A 17746-nucleotide genomic window follows, 5' to 3' on the forward strand; every position below is an offset into this window, starting at 1 on the left:
GACTATTCTACCTCAAAAAACGATTCCCCAATTTATAATGAGTACAAAGCAGTTGTGTAACAGATATTCAGTATATTTAGTACTCCACTCTGATCTCATCAATAGGAGTATTTCCTCCACTTATGCATCCATCCATAGCTATGCCTGTCCATTCTGGGCTCCTTTTGTCTATATTCTTCTCTGAGTCCACTAACATGGGTCCACGTATCATTCATGGGGTACCTTCCTCACTTTCAGGTATTCAGTAGTTGATGACAGACTCTACTTTGATTATTTATATAAATCATTCAGGAGAAAAAAGTGACGTAAGAATTTTTTCTTCTGGTTTTAAACTAATATAATTTTGACTCTAAACACAAACTATGTGAACCATACATGAGAAGAATTTGTTTCTTTTTGTTTGTGACTCATTGAAGACTTTCACTCATGCAGTCCATTGGTGTTGTTCCTTGTCTCTTACTCAAAACCTAATGCCTTTTCTCAATGGGTGCCATTTCTGTTTGAATTCAATGAAAATTTTCCTTGTGAAGTTTTTTTTTTCTTTTTTCCCCTACTCTGCTGTAGAATTTGAAAATACCATTTGAATGCCTGTGAACGTGTTAACCACCTGTTATATTGATTTCCCCCCTTCTTATGATTTTTTTATATAGGCCCCAAAACTATATTAGCATACTTGAGAGCTCAACTTCGGAAAGCAGAAAAATGCAAGCTAATGAAAATGATTATCGTGGGTCCTCCACGACAGGGCAAGTCAACCCTCTTAGAGATTTTACAGACCAGCAAACCTCCACAGATGATGCACAGTGATGCCACTATCAGGACCACTAAATGGGAGCTACAAAAACCACCTGGATTGAAAGCAAAGGTCAATAATGGTTAGAGTTAAAAGTTCATTTGGGTGGGAGGGAATTTCTCAGTTGATTCTCTTCTCCAACACAGCAGGATTATCCTTCAACATAGGTTTGGACACTGCCAAAGTGTCTCCCCCATGACACTCATTCTATTGTATGCTTTGATTTAAATGGAATTGTTTTGGAAGCAAATAACTTTCTTAATGTCCCTTCACTATCTCTCACTATAGGCGAAGCTGAAATTTAGTCAGTGAAATAGACAAGTATCTGCCCACATTGTCATTTTTCAAGTTTTGTTTAATGCGTGACCTTAGAAATGTATGTTAAGGCATCATATTCTCTATGCATTTTCAATGTAATACAGGCCAAAAGAGCTTTTCTCGATATCAAAACTTTTATATGTATTATATGGGTATATGTATATACATATATGTGTGAATGTATATATACATACATACATACATATATGTGTGTGTTTGCCACTATGAAGAGTAACTAAGAAATTTTTGTCCTGAAAACAACAGTGTAAGAAAGTCCGATTTATTTTACAGAGCTAATGGAGAAGTAATAATAGTAATGGTAACTGACATTTATGTAGCACTTACTATGTGCCAGACCTTATGCTCAGCACTTTACAGTTATTATTTCATTTGATCCACACAACTCTGGGAAGTAGGTGTTGTTATTTTCCCCATTTTATAATCGAAGAAATGGAGGCAAACAGAGGTAAAGTGACTTGCCTGTGATCACACAGCTAGTAAAGTGCCTGAGGCTGGATTTGAACTTACATCTTCCTGACTCAAGGCCTGGTGGTGACATACCAGAAGTGAAAACAATTTTTTCATACATTGTCCTGGCTATTGTCACCCTTTTGTATTCATGGGGATCCCAAGGCATCATATAGCAATTTCATCGTGGAAAACCTTGAATGTCTTGATATACACATCTTGTTGGAATTTTCCAATAGTCATCTTCCCCAGAACATTCTCCAATGAATCATTCAATGGCAGAAGGAAGCCTTCTTTTATGCCGAGTCCTTCATATAAAATTGCTTCATAGATTGAGGAAATATAGTTCAAGCAATTAGGCATTTAACTTGGATTTAAGTTCTGACAAGGACACAGAGTCTAATCCTCACAAGAACAGAGTTCTATCATTGAGGGTCAAAACAGTCAAAACATTTTTCCCCTGCTAATTAACACTGAGCCTGCCCCCCAGAGTAGCCAAGACGTAAGCCTTAGCTAATTAGTATCAGAAAAGGACTTTGCAGTTTTCTGATGAAAGGAAGTTGTTTTTTTCCTAATGTAACCACATTTTTGGATTCAGTCATTAACAGTTACTTAATGCCATTATTATTCCTTTAACTGTGATTAAGAATTATTGGTCTTCAGGGCCCATTACTGGGTTACTCTCATTTAGAGTTTTCCCTGCCCTTTTCTGTCACAAAAATGAAGCCTCCTCCCGTTTAATTAGAGGAAAAATCATGAACGCTTGAATAGACTGAACACTTTGTTTCTTATAAAGCTGTGCTTGGCATTACATTGACCTTTGAAACATGGTGGCCTCTTAGTCAATTATATAAAAGTAGAGACTCAGACTGTCTTTGAGAAGTAATAGGGAGGACTGTGAGTAAGGATTTCTTTCTATAATCATGTACCAGATACATAAACTTGGCCTGGGATGCTAAAGCTGGAACTTCTGTGCAGTTGTTCATTTTCATGTGTGGAAACCCCAGTTGCCTATTGTTCTAGGCAGTTCAACATACCGACTTACATTTCACCCTCACTGTGTCAGCAAAGGTTTTAGGAATCCCCAGTAGGTGGTGTTCACTGGCCTACAAAGTTTGGAAACCAGAGCTGCCTCCGATCTTGCTTCCCTGTGAGCTTAAACTTCAATGACTAAATGCTCAAAAGTGATCTCAGCAATGGGATTTCCTCCAGCTGAATTTCTCAGAACGGTTTTCAGCTGAGAACTAGATTTAACAATCCTCTTCAATCTGCTCTGGACCAAGATCAATATAAGTTCTCGCTGTCTCATTGAGGTTGCCATTGTTGTACATAGCAGAGACCCTCCTTCCTTGTGAGGAGTAGAGTGTTGCTGGAATCTGCTGTAGGCCCACCAGGAAAAATCGCATCTCTCTCATCACTAGGATGAGTGGCTGGGCCCTTTTCCCATCCACTGATTACTGATTTCTGAGAGAAACAAAGGGAACATTGAAGTTTTGAGAAATAAGTTAACCATGATCTCTTTGGGATTTACTGAAACAGTTTGTAAAAATGGCTTTTTGTTATTGTTGTTGTTCAAGTAGGTTGATTCTGTGGAGTTCAATGTTTGGGATATTGGTGGTCCAGCCAGCATGTCCACAGTCAATCAGTGTTTCTTCACAGACAAAGCCTTGTATGTGGTTGTTTGGAACTTAGCACTAGGGGAAGAGGCTGTCGCAAACCTTCAGTTCTGGTTGTTGAATATTGAGGTAAGAAGCTGCCACTACTTTCTTTCTTTTTTTTTATTAATTTATTTTGATTTATCAATAATCACTTCCATATGCTTTTGAATTTAAAATTTTTCTCCTGCTTCCTCCCCACCACCCTCCCCAAGATGGCACACAATCTGATATAGGCTATACATTTACATTCCTATTAAACATATTTTCACATTAGTGATGTTGTAAGTAAAAATCAAAACCAATAGTAGGATCCATCAGAAAGAGGAAACAAAACTCAACAGAAGAGAAAAAAATAGCAATTCAACTTCCATAGTTCTTTCTTTGGATATGGATAGCATTTTCCATCACGAGGTCTCTGGAGATGTCTTAGATCCTTGTATTGCTAGGAAGAGTTAAGTTTATCACTATTAGTCATCGCACAATGCACCACTTTCTTTCTTAGGAATCCAGAATACAAAATGGAACTCTGTTGCTTCTCTTAAAACTGTATCCATTCATTTCAAAGGCTGTTTAGATTTGGGATGACCTGGGTAGAAGACGTTAGAAATAAAACATCTAAGTCCTGCTGTTACTCAGTTGTGGCTTTCGTGAATCCATTCAGTACATGAAGGGAAAGGGAATAAGCATTTATTAAGCATCTACTATGTGCCAGCATATTAACCACTTTACAAATATTAACTCATTTGATCCTCACGCCAACCCTATGAGGCAAGTGCTATTATCATCCCCATTTTACAGTTGAAGAAACTGAGGCAAGTAGAAGTTAAGTGACTTGGCCAGTGTCACACAGCTAGGTGTTGAGGATGAATTTAAATTCAGGTCTTCCTGAATCCAGGCCCAGCATTCTATCCACTTTACCACCTAGCTGGATATTATAATAGCACACACTTATCTGAGCTTTAAGGTTTGCATGTTATCTCATGTGGCCCTCATAGCAACTCTGTGAAGTAGATACAATGTACATAGTATTGTCCCCATTTTGTAGAGGAGGAAATAAAGGTTTATAGAGATTAAATGACTTGCCCGTGGTTATATAACCAGTAATTTATCAAGAGATAGAATTTGAAACCAAGTCTTTTCCTGACTCCACATCCAAGGGTCTTGCATTTTCAGTGGGCCGCCTCTGTGAGTCTCTGCCTGTCCACATACCATCTCGGCCGAGACTCATCATAAGCACTTCTTCGGGAAGGCCTCTATTAATATTGTGCGCTCTGCTCGCTCTCACTTAGCATATAGCATGACCCAAAAGGACCCAAAAGAGATACATTTTGATAAGAGAAAATCAGAAAAGATCTCACTTATGAGATGAAGGCCTGGGTGGAGCAGCATCAAGAATCAGAGGATGCCTAAGGTCATGTAGTAAACAATGACAGAGGAGCTACAGTCCTAAAAGCAAGATAGAATCCAAACAGGTGGGGGATTACGGATATAGAAAATCAAGACATTTTCTACTCCTTGTGCCTCTTGTAGTTGGCTGGACATTTGTTCTTGAACATCACTTTCTGCTATTGAGCTATTAAAAGAGACGTTTTAAGCCAAAGAGGTCTTCACAATTGAGAATTTATCAACAAGTCACAGATCTTAAGGATTATCAGAACACCCGAAGAATTTAATCCTTTGTTTTCTCTAAGCTATTCATTTACCATCTCTTAAGTTTTTTTGTTTTTGGTTTTTATTTGTTCGTTCTTTTGCATTCTGGTACAAAGAACATGACACACGCTCTTGATCTTTCCCTTGCAGGCAAAGGCCCCAAACTCAGTAGTGCTAGTGGTAGGGACACACCTGGACTTAATTGAGACTAAATTTCGTGTTGAAAGGATTGCTACATTGAGAGCATACGTGCTGGCACTTTGTCGATCTCCATCGGGATCAAGAGCCATTGGTTTTCCAGATATCACCTTTAAACATTTACAGTGAGTGTCCTTTTGTCTCGTTCAGCATCCATTGCTCCATTGTGTCCCTAGGTTGTAAGTGAAAGCAGGTACTCCTTGGCCCTCTCCTAAGTGTGAATCCTGTTAACTGGTCCTTTGTCCTCTCTGTGAGGGCACTCTTTATCCAGCAACTCACCTGAGCTCTGCACAGCCTCTTGTCTTTTCTCTATTACTAAATCTATCTTCCCACAGGACCTTGCAGAGCAGAATTCTTATCCTTTTTTGTGTTATAGACTCCTTTGGTAGCCTGGTGAAGCCTATGCAACTGTTTTCAGAATCATGTGTTTTTGTTTTTGTTTTTTTAAGGTGAAGGACACCAAAGATTATTGAAAATAAAGAAATAATTTTTCCCATCTAAGTTCATGGACTAAAATCTACCCCCATATCCCAGGTTAAGAATCTCTGTTCTCAAGGGCAGAGAATCTAGCTAACCCAGAGTCTCTGGCCTTAGTCAGGGAGAAGAAGACACAGAGGGCCAGAGTTTACCCAGCAATAAGATAAGAGGTCTATAGGGACCCTTCTGCCTTAATTCCTCATCAAAGGGGCTATCACTGTTCAAAATCCAGGGATGGCCAGGACAATGATACACATTCACCATGATCCTCCTGGAGCTTCTGGGAACCACACTTCACAGAATGGAAATCCAAGACAGACATTGCATTGTGAACAATCACCTTGTCTTGTTAGGGAATCTGTGGAGTAACACAAAAAGTTTCTTATCACTCTGATACCTGAGGCTCATTCCACTGAGCATTGATTAAAGCAGGTTTGAACCTAGACTGCTGATACAAATCAAACTCCTTAAAATTTCTCTTCCCACCTCCCTCCCCTTCTCCTCTCCCAGCACATAATATTTTCCTGAGGAGGAAAAGGATTTAGTGAGAATGTGTCTTTGTGGTAGAGAAGTTATACAGCCCTATTTCAGCGAAACAAACTATTAAAACTGTATTGTGCAGGAAAGGCAGCTGGGTGGGTATGCCTGATTTGGAGCAAGCAGGTTCTTCCTGAATGTCTGGGGTTACTTTTTTCTTTTCCCACATGGAAACATTTCTTGACTTGTAAAGGCTATAAGTTTTTCTTGGAGTCGAAGAGAACAAAAGTCCATTTCATCTAAACTCCTGAGTCACATGAGAAGAGTCAGAGGAACAGGATTAGTGCCTTTTTAAAAATCAAGTCACTCCCCCCCAACCCTTTACCCAAAAAAAAAACAAAACTAAACTAAAAATCAATTAAACATTTAGGTAAACAAAGGCCTATTGGCAAGTGGTCCGCTTTCTGCAAGCTTGGATTCCTTTTGCAATAATAATATCAGGAGGTGACAGCCTCCTTTTGCTGAGGAGGATGACTTGGGCCCCCTTCAGGAAATCCCAGGCCCCTGTCTCCTAGGATAAAATAGATTCTGTGTTGGCTGGAGAAGTATTGGCAGCCGCTTCCACCTCTCCCTAATGACAGATCCCTGCTTAGACCGTACCACATTCTTGGCACAGTCCCTGATTCCCTGCTGTAGATTTTCCTACTATGGAATTGAGTTCCATTTGCTTGCAGTACACGTTGACTGGATAGAGAATATGCCTCTGGTTTTTGATGGGTCATCTCCCCCTACCCCAGTCCTCCATGCCCTTCTCCTTTTCCCTCCCTTTTTCCCCCTCCTCCACCATCTCTTCCCACATAGGGAAAAGTTCCCTCCAGGTCAAATAATGGAGACTATCCATGCCTTGTTAAGGAACAAAGCAATGGAAATAATAATGCACTGAGGAGTTTAGTCTTCCTTATGAGTAAATGTTACTCTTTTTTTTCCCTTTTCCATTTGCAGTGAACTCTCTTGTAAAAGTCTGGAAGGCCACGAAGGGCTCCGCCAGCTGATTTTTCACGTTACATGTAACATGAAGGATACTGGCAGCACAATTGGCTCTCAGAAACTTGCAGGGAGACTGGTGTGTATTTCTCATCTCATGAAAAATATCTTGTTTTGCCTGGTTCCTGTTTGTTTGGAGATTTACACATTTACATTTTCTTGGTTGTAAAATAATGTGTAGCATGTCACTTAGCTTAATTTCCATTGGTTCCTTAAGGGGCGGAGAGGCAAAAAGGGAAAACATGTTTTAGGGGAAAGTTTACTAACCAACTAGAGCTTCCATAAAGTCATAGAAGTTAGAACCAGGAAGGGTGTCAAGACATCATCACATCCAACCCCCTGCCTTCACTTCAGGTAGGGAAGTGAGCTTCCCTCATTTTTTTCCTCACTACCACTTACTTGATAAATGAGGCAATCTGCTCTGCAGTCTATGAGGAAATGCTCATTTTGTTTGGGGCTTATTAAATTTATAATGGAAAAAAACAAAATAGGCAGAAATAGTTGCATGTTGAATTTGTTGTATACCTAAAAAGAAAAGCATGATCTACATGGTGGAAAGTTGTGGTTTTATTTACAGTCCTAGCCTTCTGTTCCGCAACGTACGTGGAAATGCTGATTTCGCTTACTGTCTGTTAAATTCAAAATGAAAAACAAGTAAAATGGATAGAACAATCAATCAGTCAACATTTATTAAGTGCCTACTATGTTCTAGGCACTGTGCTAAGTGCTGGAGATACCAAAAGAGGCAAAAGACAGGCCCTGCCCTCAAGGAGCTTATAATCTAATGGTGGAAGCAACATGCAAACAAATATATGCAAAGCAAGCTATACTGGATAAATAGAAAATAATTAACAGGCACTAGAAGAAGGCCTTAGAAGGCACTAGAATTAAGAGAGGTTGGGGAGATGAGAGAGGTCCAGAGAGTTAGTGATTTGTCCAACATCCCACAGTTAGTGTGTAGCAGATTTAGATCCCAACGAAATTAATTGGAAATGGTATGTTTCCCACAGTAACTTGGCAAGGCCTTTGTCTGACCTAATTCACAGATACCAAGGAGTTACCTCAGTCTCCAAGAAGCAGTCATAGCCGAGCAGCAGAGACGAAATCAAGCAGATGATGTCCAGTATCTGACAGATAAACAGATAGAGCAAATAATAGAACAAACCCCAGGAAATGACATCAATGACTATGAAGACTTACAGTCTGGTAGGCTATTGAATTGGGTCCACAGATGATGAATGCTGTGACTGGGGAGAGGAGGAGAGGCGTGAGGGGAAGTGTGAGGCTGTGATAGAAGAAAACGGGGTGTCCGAAGGAGAAAGTGGTACCTCCTATTATTGTGCTTCAGAGAAACTGAATGATTGACTTGGGGAATTATAGTTTGACTTTCAGTGGAAATAGGGAAATTTTAAAAAGTGGGCCAATGGCATTGTCTGATAATATAATTAAAAACTCACTGTAGCCCAAGAGAGAGGAAATGAAATAATGAATGATAATAATAATCAACTTTTACAACTACTTTAAGGTTTGCAAAGCTTTTTACAAATATCTGATTTTATTCTCACAACAACCCCTATTTTACCCCTATTTTACAGATGAGAAAACTGAGGCAGACAGGTTAAGTGACTTGCTTAGGGTTACACAGCTGGTCAGTATCTCAGGCCCAATTTGAACTCATGTCTTCCTGACTCCAGGTCCAGGGCTGTGTCTACTACACCACCTAGTTGCCTCTATGAAAGACTATGAAAAGGACATCATAATAAGAGGGCTACAGATGAATAAAGTGAGATGACATCTCAGTCTATGAGGTTTTGAAGTATTTGTTTTTACTATAAAGTAAACTTGCTCATCCATCCTTCTGTGGGGGGTCACTCAATTCAAGAGACACTCATTAAGCCCTTACTATACAAGGCACATGAGAGGCAGCGTAATGTAATGGATCTGGACATGGCTGTGGAGTCAGGAAAAGTTGGGTTTAAGTCCTGTCTCGGGCAGTGCCCTAGATAGTTCTCTAAGACTCTTATAGTATAGACCAGGTGCAGACCAATAGTAGAAAAACAATTCCCTCACTGGGAGTTATTTCTCTACACCAGCGAAATCATATAGTTGTTCTCTTCCCCCCCCAAAAAATTCATGTGGGAGGTTCTGGGAACACAAAGATAAGAATAAAGCAATCTCTGCCCTTTATCAGTTCATAGCCTAATGAAAACATTCATATATGTGTGTATGTCTAATACAAGATAGACTGTTGTAAGGCAAAGGAAAGAGTGAGACAAAGAGCTCTGGGAAAATTTGTAGAAGCCTGTTTTCAGATAGAGGAATCCAGAAAGTCTTTCTTGAAGAGATAATATCTGAGTTCAGCATTAAAGAAAGAAAAATCTTTAAATAGGTGACTATGAGATGCTGTATTCCAGGCATGAAGAAAAGTCTATGCAGATAGATGGAATCAGAAAGTATAGGATGAGTTCAGGGAGTAGCTAGTAGTCCAGTTTGACTGGAACATATGGTAGGAGAATGATGTAAAATAAGATGGGAAAGGTAAATGGGAACTATATTACTGAGGGACATAAATGCCAGGTCAAGGAGATTTTATTTTGTCTTATAGATAATGGAGAGCCACCTACAGGTTTTTAAGTAGGGGACTGACATGGTCAGAGTTGTGCATTGGCAGAATTATTTTGGCATCTGTATAAAGAATGAATTGGACAAGGGTAGTGTCAGGTAGACCATTTGGGGGTTTTCATAGTAGTCAGGATAAGAACCTACACTGGGGCAGTAGAGGAGGGTGTGCCCTAGTGAGGGTTGAGTAGACAGGACTAGGTAAGTGGTTGAATGTGGGTTTTGAAAGAGAGGAAAAAGTGAAAGATAAATTCAAAGATTTGAACCTGAATGATTAGTGGTGCTATCAACAGAAATTAGAAACTTGAAAGGAAGGACATATATAGAGGGAAAAATAGTGAATCATTCTTGGACATGTTGAATTTGAGGGGCCAGTGGTGTATCCAAGTAGAAATGTCCATCAAGAATTTGCTTAAATGAACTTTGATTTGGGGAGGGGTGGGAATTGGGGTTGAATATATTGACTTGAAAGTTATCTGGATAGTCAGCAAAGTCATGAGAATGAATGAAATCATCAAGGGAGAGATTGTAGGGAGAAAACAGTCAAAGCCAGAACCTTAATTTATTCATTTAACAAACATTTATTAAGTGCCTACTGTATACCTGACACTGTGGACACAAAGGCAAGAACAAAACCATCCTTCCCCTAAAAGAACTTACATTGTATTGGGGGAAAACCTTGAAAGACACCCACACTTGGAGTCAAAAGGAAATTCTCAAACCAGTGATAGAGATGGAGGAGTGATCAGGGAGGTAGGAGAATAATCATCGTAGGGGAGAACACCATTATAGCCAGCATCTGCAGCCAAAGAAAAAGCATCTAGAAGGGAGGGAGTGGTCAGCAGGGTCATTTGGTACAAAGAGGTCAGGGGAATAAGGATTAAGAGAAAGCCATTGAATCTGGCAAATAAAAGATCATTGGTAATTGGAGAGAGAGTGGTTTCAGTAGAAACAGAAGCCACACTGCAGGAGGCTGAGTGGGCATAGAGGAAATTGAAGTCTCATGGTTAGCATGTTTAGTGGTGAAGGGGAGGAGATATAAGCCAAACAGCTTGATGGTACAGTAGGGTCAAGGGAAGGACTTTTTAGGATAGGAAGCCTGAGCATGGTTGTGAGCACCAGGGAAGCAGTCAACAGAGAGAGACCACCAGAGAGTTTTTCCTCGATCCCATACGACTGTAACTCCTCTAATATTGGTATTTGGTTGTCCTCTGTCTTTCTTGGATTAGCTATCAGCTTCCTCATAGAAACAGGAACTCTCTTACATTTCCCGGACACAAGCCATGGACTTAGAAACCTCTACTTCCTTGATCCAATCTGGTTATCAGAATGTCTGCAACGGATTTTTAACATTAAGAGCTCCAAGTCAGTGGCCAAGAATGGAGTGATTAGAGCAGAGGATCTCAGGATGCTATTAGTTGGAACAGGCTTCACTGAACAAACAGAAGAACAATATTTTCAATTTCTAGCTAAATTTGAAATTGCCTTGCCAGTTGCCAATGACAGGTAAGTTGATTTGGTATTTGGATGTTACTAACCAGGAAGGTGACAAAGAACAATTAAAACCATTGGGGATGGGGCAGCTAGGTGGTGCAGTGGATAGAGCACCAAACACTTGACAGTTACTAGCTGTGTGACCCTGGGCAAGTCACTTAACCCCAAGTTATTTCTGATAGATAATAATAACAGCTAGCTTTTTTATATCATTGTAAGGGTTGCAATGCCCTTTCTTTCAACTTTCTAATTTTTTTTGATGGAACTATCAATCATTCAGGTTCAAATTCTTGGAATTATCTTTTACTCTTTCCTCTCCTTCAAAATTTAATTTTATAAATATCTCATTTTATCCTTACAACAATGCTTGGAGATAAGTACTATTATTTTCCTCATTTTACCCTTTGAAGACAAAAGGTAAGTGACTTGCCTGAGATCACACATGTAATAGCATATGAGGCAGGATTTGAATTCAAGTTTTCCTGATTCCAGGTCCAGTGGTCTGCCTATTGCAGCGTCCAGCTCACTACTTTCCTGGTTGTCCTGTTCTAGGCATTCTCCGGTTTTGTCAGTGTCCTTCCTAAAATGTGATGGCCAAAAATTAACATAATACTTGTGTTCCAGCAGAACACAGTATAGCACAGCAGGCTTATCTCTCCTGTGTTCTAGATACAAGATCTCTCTTAATGCTACCTAGAATAGCAGTAGTCATTTTGGCTTTCATGTGTCACTGTTGACTCCTACTGAGGAAGCTCTATGACTCCCAGATCTTTTTCATTTGGGTTATTGTCCAGACGTACTTCTCCCACCATGTACTTGTGAAACTGCTTTTTTTTTTAACCCAAGCACAATACCTTTTTTTATCTTTCTAAAATTTTATCTTTTTAGATTAAATACAGCATTCTAGCCTACCAAGATCTATATGGATCCTGACTCTGTCATCCAGCATGCTAGCTTTCTTTCCCAGATCGATGTTATCCTCCAATTGATGTATGCCTCCCTCCATGCTAGTGATAAAAATACAAACCTGTTGAGGGTTACAATATGCACCATAGATTAGGGAAGAGAAAACATGAAGGAAGGCAGACTAGTCAGATAATTCAGTCATTGATGCTTAAGATGATAGGGGTCAGAACAAAAGAAACTGCTTGGTATTATAATCACTCTCTTCAAGCATTTGAAACATATGGAGCATATGGAGAAGAGACTTGTTCTGCATGCTTTTCAAGGGGAAAACTAGGAGCAGTAAGAAGAAGCAGAGAAGATGATTCAGGTTTGATGTAAAGAATGACTTTTTTAATTAGCAGAACAATGCAAAAGTGAATGGAACAAAATCAAGAGGTAGTGAGTTCCCTATTCCTGGAGGTCTACCAGTGAAGCCTGGGTGACCATTTGTTGGGAGTGTTATCAATGGGATCCCTGTTTAAGTATTGGCTTAACCAGGTATCCTCTGAGATCCCTTGATTCTACCAGTTGAAATTGGAATTAGAAGACATTGGTTTGAATTTAGCTGTGCTACATATTCCCTGCATTACTTGGGGCAAGTTAGTTTCCCACTCTGGGTCTCTGTTTCCTTATCCATAAAATGGAGGGCAAATAAATAGGGGAGCTCTCAAACCATTTCTAGCTCTGATCCCCTAGAGTGGTAATAGTGGTACTGGAAAGGAAGAGAGATGGATACAAAAGGCATTGCAAGCAAAGAATCAATAGGACTTGGCAATTGATTGGACATGAAGGGCAGAGGAGGGGGGATAAGACCTTCCTGAATGTCTCTTCCAGCTTTAAATCCTATTATCTTCCCAGCACACATCATTGTCCATCATATTTCATTGACCTTCAAATTGCCTACATTTCTGAAATGGTTTTTTAGATATCTTCCAAGGTTAACGTATTAGCTGTCCAACAGGTTGTCCATTAGCTTTATGGCATGAAGCTGTTATATCTCTGCTTGTCCCAAGCTTTCAGAGCTCAAACTGATCCAAATCAAAGATTGATATCATCTTGGTTTGTATAATATGTTTGAAAACTTAAGGTTTTTTCTGTCTGTCAAGTGGTTTCAGACAGAGGCTAATTTACCTTGTAAAATACTTTAGGGGATGTCTCATAAAAGGTTCTATGACCACATGATGGGTATGATGTTTAAATTGAAATTCTTGAACTTTAATTAATCTTAAACCTTACAGTTTTTTAAAGGATTCATCATTTCCCCTTATGAGATCAAAATTCAAGCCTCTCATTATTAAAATTGCTGTCGCCTAAACATTACAAAGATACGTTGTTATCTTTCCATTGTACGCTCCTTTTGTTCACAATTCTTTGTGACCCCATTTGGGGTTTTTTGGCAAAGACATTGGAGTGATTTGTCATATCCTTCTCATTTTGCAGATGAGGAAACTGAGGCAAACAGGGTTAAGTGACTTGTTCAGGATCACATAGCTAGTTAAGTCTCTGAGGCCAGATTTGAACTCAGGAAGATAAGTTTTCCTGACTCCAGGCCTAGCACTCTATCGACTGCGCCACCTAGCTACCCTGTACACTCCTAGAGAGCATCTTATCCTTCTTCAGCCTTTTATAATATAGTCTCACACAGAGATACATAAGAAATGATATCTTTTCTGCAGAGGTTCTTAAGGAAACAAAATTCTCAACCATGATCATCACAAAATGATGAAGGTGAAATGACATAAATTCCTTATCGACACAACATTGCAATGTTTTCATTATGAGCATGCACTTTCTCGGGTTAAAAAATCTTTTACAAATCTAATTTTGCTGTTAGGACACATAAATTTGTCCTAAGTGACTAAAACAATAAGTTGTTTTAAAGGAAAAAAATATTAGTTGCTACTAAGTGTCTGCCCTGAGTGATTTTTATATTTTTCTCAAACTTTCACAGCTATATTTATTTCTGACCCTCAGAGAATTTAGAGGTAGAAATGACCTTAAAGGTAATAGTCCAATTTCCTCATTTTACAAACAAGAAAACTGAGGCAAGAGGAAATGAAATGATTTTCCCAGGTTCAGACAAGTCGTAAGTGTCAAAGCCAAGATTTGAACCTGCCTCTTCTAGTTCCAAATCAGTGCTATTTCTATGACTTTATACCAAAACTCCATTGCTGCTATTATAGCTTCATTAGCATTAAAAAAAATCCTTTGGTCTCTAATCAATTTTAATGTCAAATCTGATCATATGTTTCTAACTACAAATGCTTTCAGAATCCAGTTTCTTCACATCTCATTACTCTTACATGATGAATTTATACAGTAGAGTCATTTATTTTCAGTTGGAACTAAAAAATAAGGAATGTAGTTGCTTCTCAGCAGGTCAGGCTTTATTACAAATAATAAAATTCCAAAGTCCCCGTGATAGATGCCTTTTGAACCTGCACAAAACTTAGATGTCTAAAGTACAACATACTTTTGAAACCAGGCTGTTATCTAGTCAAGGCTACTGCAAAGGTTTGGCTAAAAATTTGATCTATCGCATTTGATTTGTTTCAGTTACCTCTTACCACATCTTCTTCCGGCCAAGCCAGGTTTAGATACACATGGCTTGCGGCACCAAGCTGCGAACACGATTCAGAGGGTGTTTAAAATGAGTTTTGTGCCCGTTGGCTTCTGGCAAAGGTTTATAGCTCGGATGTTAATTAGTTTGGCAGAAATGGATCTCCAGGTAAGTTGGTGTCCGTCTAGAATAGAACATAAGGCAAGACAAGTTGTTTCACTGATGTTGCTGGGTCTTAGTTTGCTGCTTCCTGTTTTGAAAGTGCTCCCCCTACCCTTTTTGGCTTGATAAGGCATCTGCCTTTGTTGATGTGAACCAGGTGGTTTGGTATGGTAGCTACTTTTCTTTCCTTATGGTGTGATTCATTTGGATGACTTCCATAAATCCCAAATCTGCTGTCCTTTGCCATTCCTTAAGTCCTGATGGTTCATTCAGAACCCAGGATTTGGTCTATTAAGAGTAAGATACTGCTTATGGTCACTAAGAATTGTTGTGGGTATATTTAGTGGTACTAAGAAGAATGATAGTTGTCAATTCAACCTAATTTGATGAAAGATAATGGTCATTACATACTTTGTCCATGTAACACTAGTTGTTGAGTAATTCACATTACCATTAGAATTTTACTTCCTCCTATAACTGTGCTATTAAATTGTATTGCCTTGGCATAGTTTTCTCTCCTTCAGGGGTCACTTCAAGGAATGCTCCACCCACTAGCCCACCATTCTTTCCTGAAAAAGTTTTTTTCCCCTCTTCCAATGGCTAAACCCAGATATATTTACTTCTCCTGTATTTTGAACCTAATCAGTAGAAAAGAGGTGCTTTGTGATCTTCCAGGCTTGCTGAAGCATGAAGAAAATGAGTACAAGTGCTAATCCTGAAGATGATAAATTTTAACACATACCTTAACAGTGGGAGAAATGATCCATTTTTAATGCCAAGAGGATAGACTGATTAAAAGAACTCAGTGTGAAAGAACACATCTCTCCATGCTTTTCCACACAGGCAAAGAGTCTTAAATAACATTGACCTAATTTCAAACTTCTCTTTCCATATTCCCTGTCCCACTTTATAGTATTTAGATCATAGGTTCTGTAAGAGCATGAACTGGATCTGATTTAATCCCTGCCCAAAGTAACCAGTTTGGTCAAGCAGAATGGTCAGGTGCTTCAAGTTCATACCATACAAAGATCAGTTGAAAGAACAGGGGATGTTTAAGATGGAGAAGCAAAGACTTGGGAACCTTGATAAATGTCTTCAAATATTTAAAAGACAAGAAGGATTAGGCTTGTTCTGTTTGGCCCCAGAGAACAGAATTAGGAGCAATGCGTAGGAGATGCAAAGAGCAAGATCTAGTCTTGATGTCAGGAAGAATTAGAGACATATCAAATGGGTTCCCTTGGGAAGTAGTGGATTCACCCTCACTAGTCATCTTAAAGCAAAGGTTGGATTAGCGATTGTTGGGCAAACTGAGATTCTTCTTTACTTTTGAGTTGGATTAGATACTTTTTTACTTCTTTTCCAACTCTAATAGTAGTCATTTAATAAATTTTTTTCATTGAATTGATCTGAATGTAGAGCTGTGTTGGTCGATGACCAAAATATATCTAGAAACAGCTACAAAACAGAGACACATTTTTGTGATATACAGACTGAAGAAAGTAACAGGAAGTTAAACCTAGTACATTCAGTAAATGACAGGCCTTCATCAAAAGTTCGGCCAATGTTTATTTACAACCATCAGCAACACCAACATGACCTAATATGGAAGTGTATTGCCATACCAGTTTAAGACAAAAAGTTGTATTTGTAACTTGGAGATAAAATTACAAAAGTGTGCCATTTTTCTGCATTTTTCAGCTATTTGAAAACAAGAAGAATACCAAGAGCAGGAACAGAAAAGTGACCATTTACAGTTTTATGGGCAGCCAGAGAAACCGCTGCAGCACATTTAGAGTGAAAAGAAACCAGACCATATACTGGCAAGAAGGTCTCCTGGTCACATTTGATGGGGGCTACCTCAGGTAATATATTTTAATGTAACCCAGCATTATTTGGCTCAGGTTGGGTGATGTTTATGAGAGTAATTATGTGGGTGAAATATTAAACTTCATTGTGCCGAGATTCTACAGTTACTAACTTTAAATCCCAGGTTCTTCTGTTTTAGAATATAGGTTCTACTGGCCAAATAGAAATTTGAGAACATTCAACCAGAAGGCTTCCCCCAACCCTATCCAATAGTAGACCTCTCCAATAGAGGTTCACTGGCCCAGCCTAAAGGGGGATGGGAGGAGTCATGTACTAAGAGATAGAAATTACTTAAATCAGAGAAACATATGGCAAACCTGTTTCCCTGTTCATCCCATCATTTATGTCGTTTGACTATGCCTCTATACTCAAAAGAGCATGTCCCTGAGTCAGAATTTGAGAGTTGGAAGGGACCCCAGAGGCCATGCATCTCATCTACCCCATACCCAATAGGAATCCCTACTATAACATACCTAATAAGTGGTTGTCTAGCCCCTACTTAAAGGCTTCCAGTGAACAACATTGGAAATAGCCCATCCTACTTTTGGACAGTACTGATTATTAGGTGAAGTTGAAAGGATTATCTCCTTGAGGTTGAAAGGAGATGGGTCTAGGGATTGGATCTGCCTCCCCCCTCTCTCTCCCCCAAAAAGAAGAAAAGATGGTCATTGAAGCACTTTTGAATGCACAGAAGAGAATAGACATTTTCTGACATGAAATCTATGTTTGACACCTATTGATCCTTGTTCTACCTTCTGGTGACCAACAGAAGAAAACTCATCCCTTTGCATATAGCCACAGTTCTTCAGCCATCCTGTATTCCTTTCTTCAGCCTTAAACATCCTCCGTTCCTTCAACTAGTCTTCCTATAATATGAATTCGAGGCCCTTAACCATTCTGTTTACCTTCCTCTGAATGTTCTTCAGGCTTATCAGTGTCCTTAAAATGTGACATTGTGAACTAAAAACAACATTTTAGATATGATTTGACGAGGGCAGATAGTCCCCCAAAGAAACT

At 39.2% G+C, this 17746-nt stretch overlaps 1 protein-coding gene across 4 annotated transcripts in view; it reads left to right on the top strand.

Moving 5' to 3' along the window:
* The window catches only part of LRRK1 (leucine rich repeat kinase 1), a 159067-nt gene that overhangs the window by 102639 nt on the left and 38682 nt on the right, over window positions 1–17746 (top strand). For all 4 annotated transcript variants that reach the window (XM_027851444.1, XM_027851446.1, XM_027851447.1 and 1 more), the window contains exons 15-22: window positions 651–865; window positions 3160–3324; window positions 5038–5210; window positions 7042–7162; window positions 8130–8289; window positions 10932–11208; window positions 14698–14869; window positions 16562–16725. In XM_027851444.1, coding sequence (XP_027707245.1) covers window positions 651–865; window positions 3160–3324; window positions 5038–5210; window positions 7042–7162; window positions 8130–8289; window positions 10932–11208; window positions 14698–14869; window positions 16562–16725 — 1447 coding nt within the window. The remainder of the gene's footprint in view (window positions 1–650; window positions 866–3159; window positions 3325–5037; window positions 5211–7041; window positions 7163–8129; window positions 8290–10931; window positions 11209–14697; window positions 14870–16561; window positions 16726–17746) is intronic.

Source organism: Vombatus ursinus, unplaced genomic scaffold (assembly GCF_900497805.2).
Source record: "Vombatus ursinus unplaced genomic scaffold, bare-nosed wombat genome assembly UNPS02009205.1, whole genome shotgun sequence".
NCBI lineage: Eukaryota > Metazoa > Chordata > Mammalia > Diprotodontia > Vombatidae > Vombatus > Vombatus ursinus.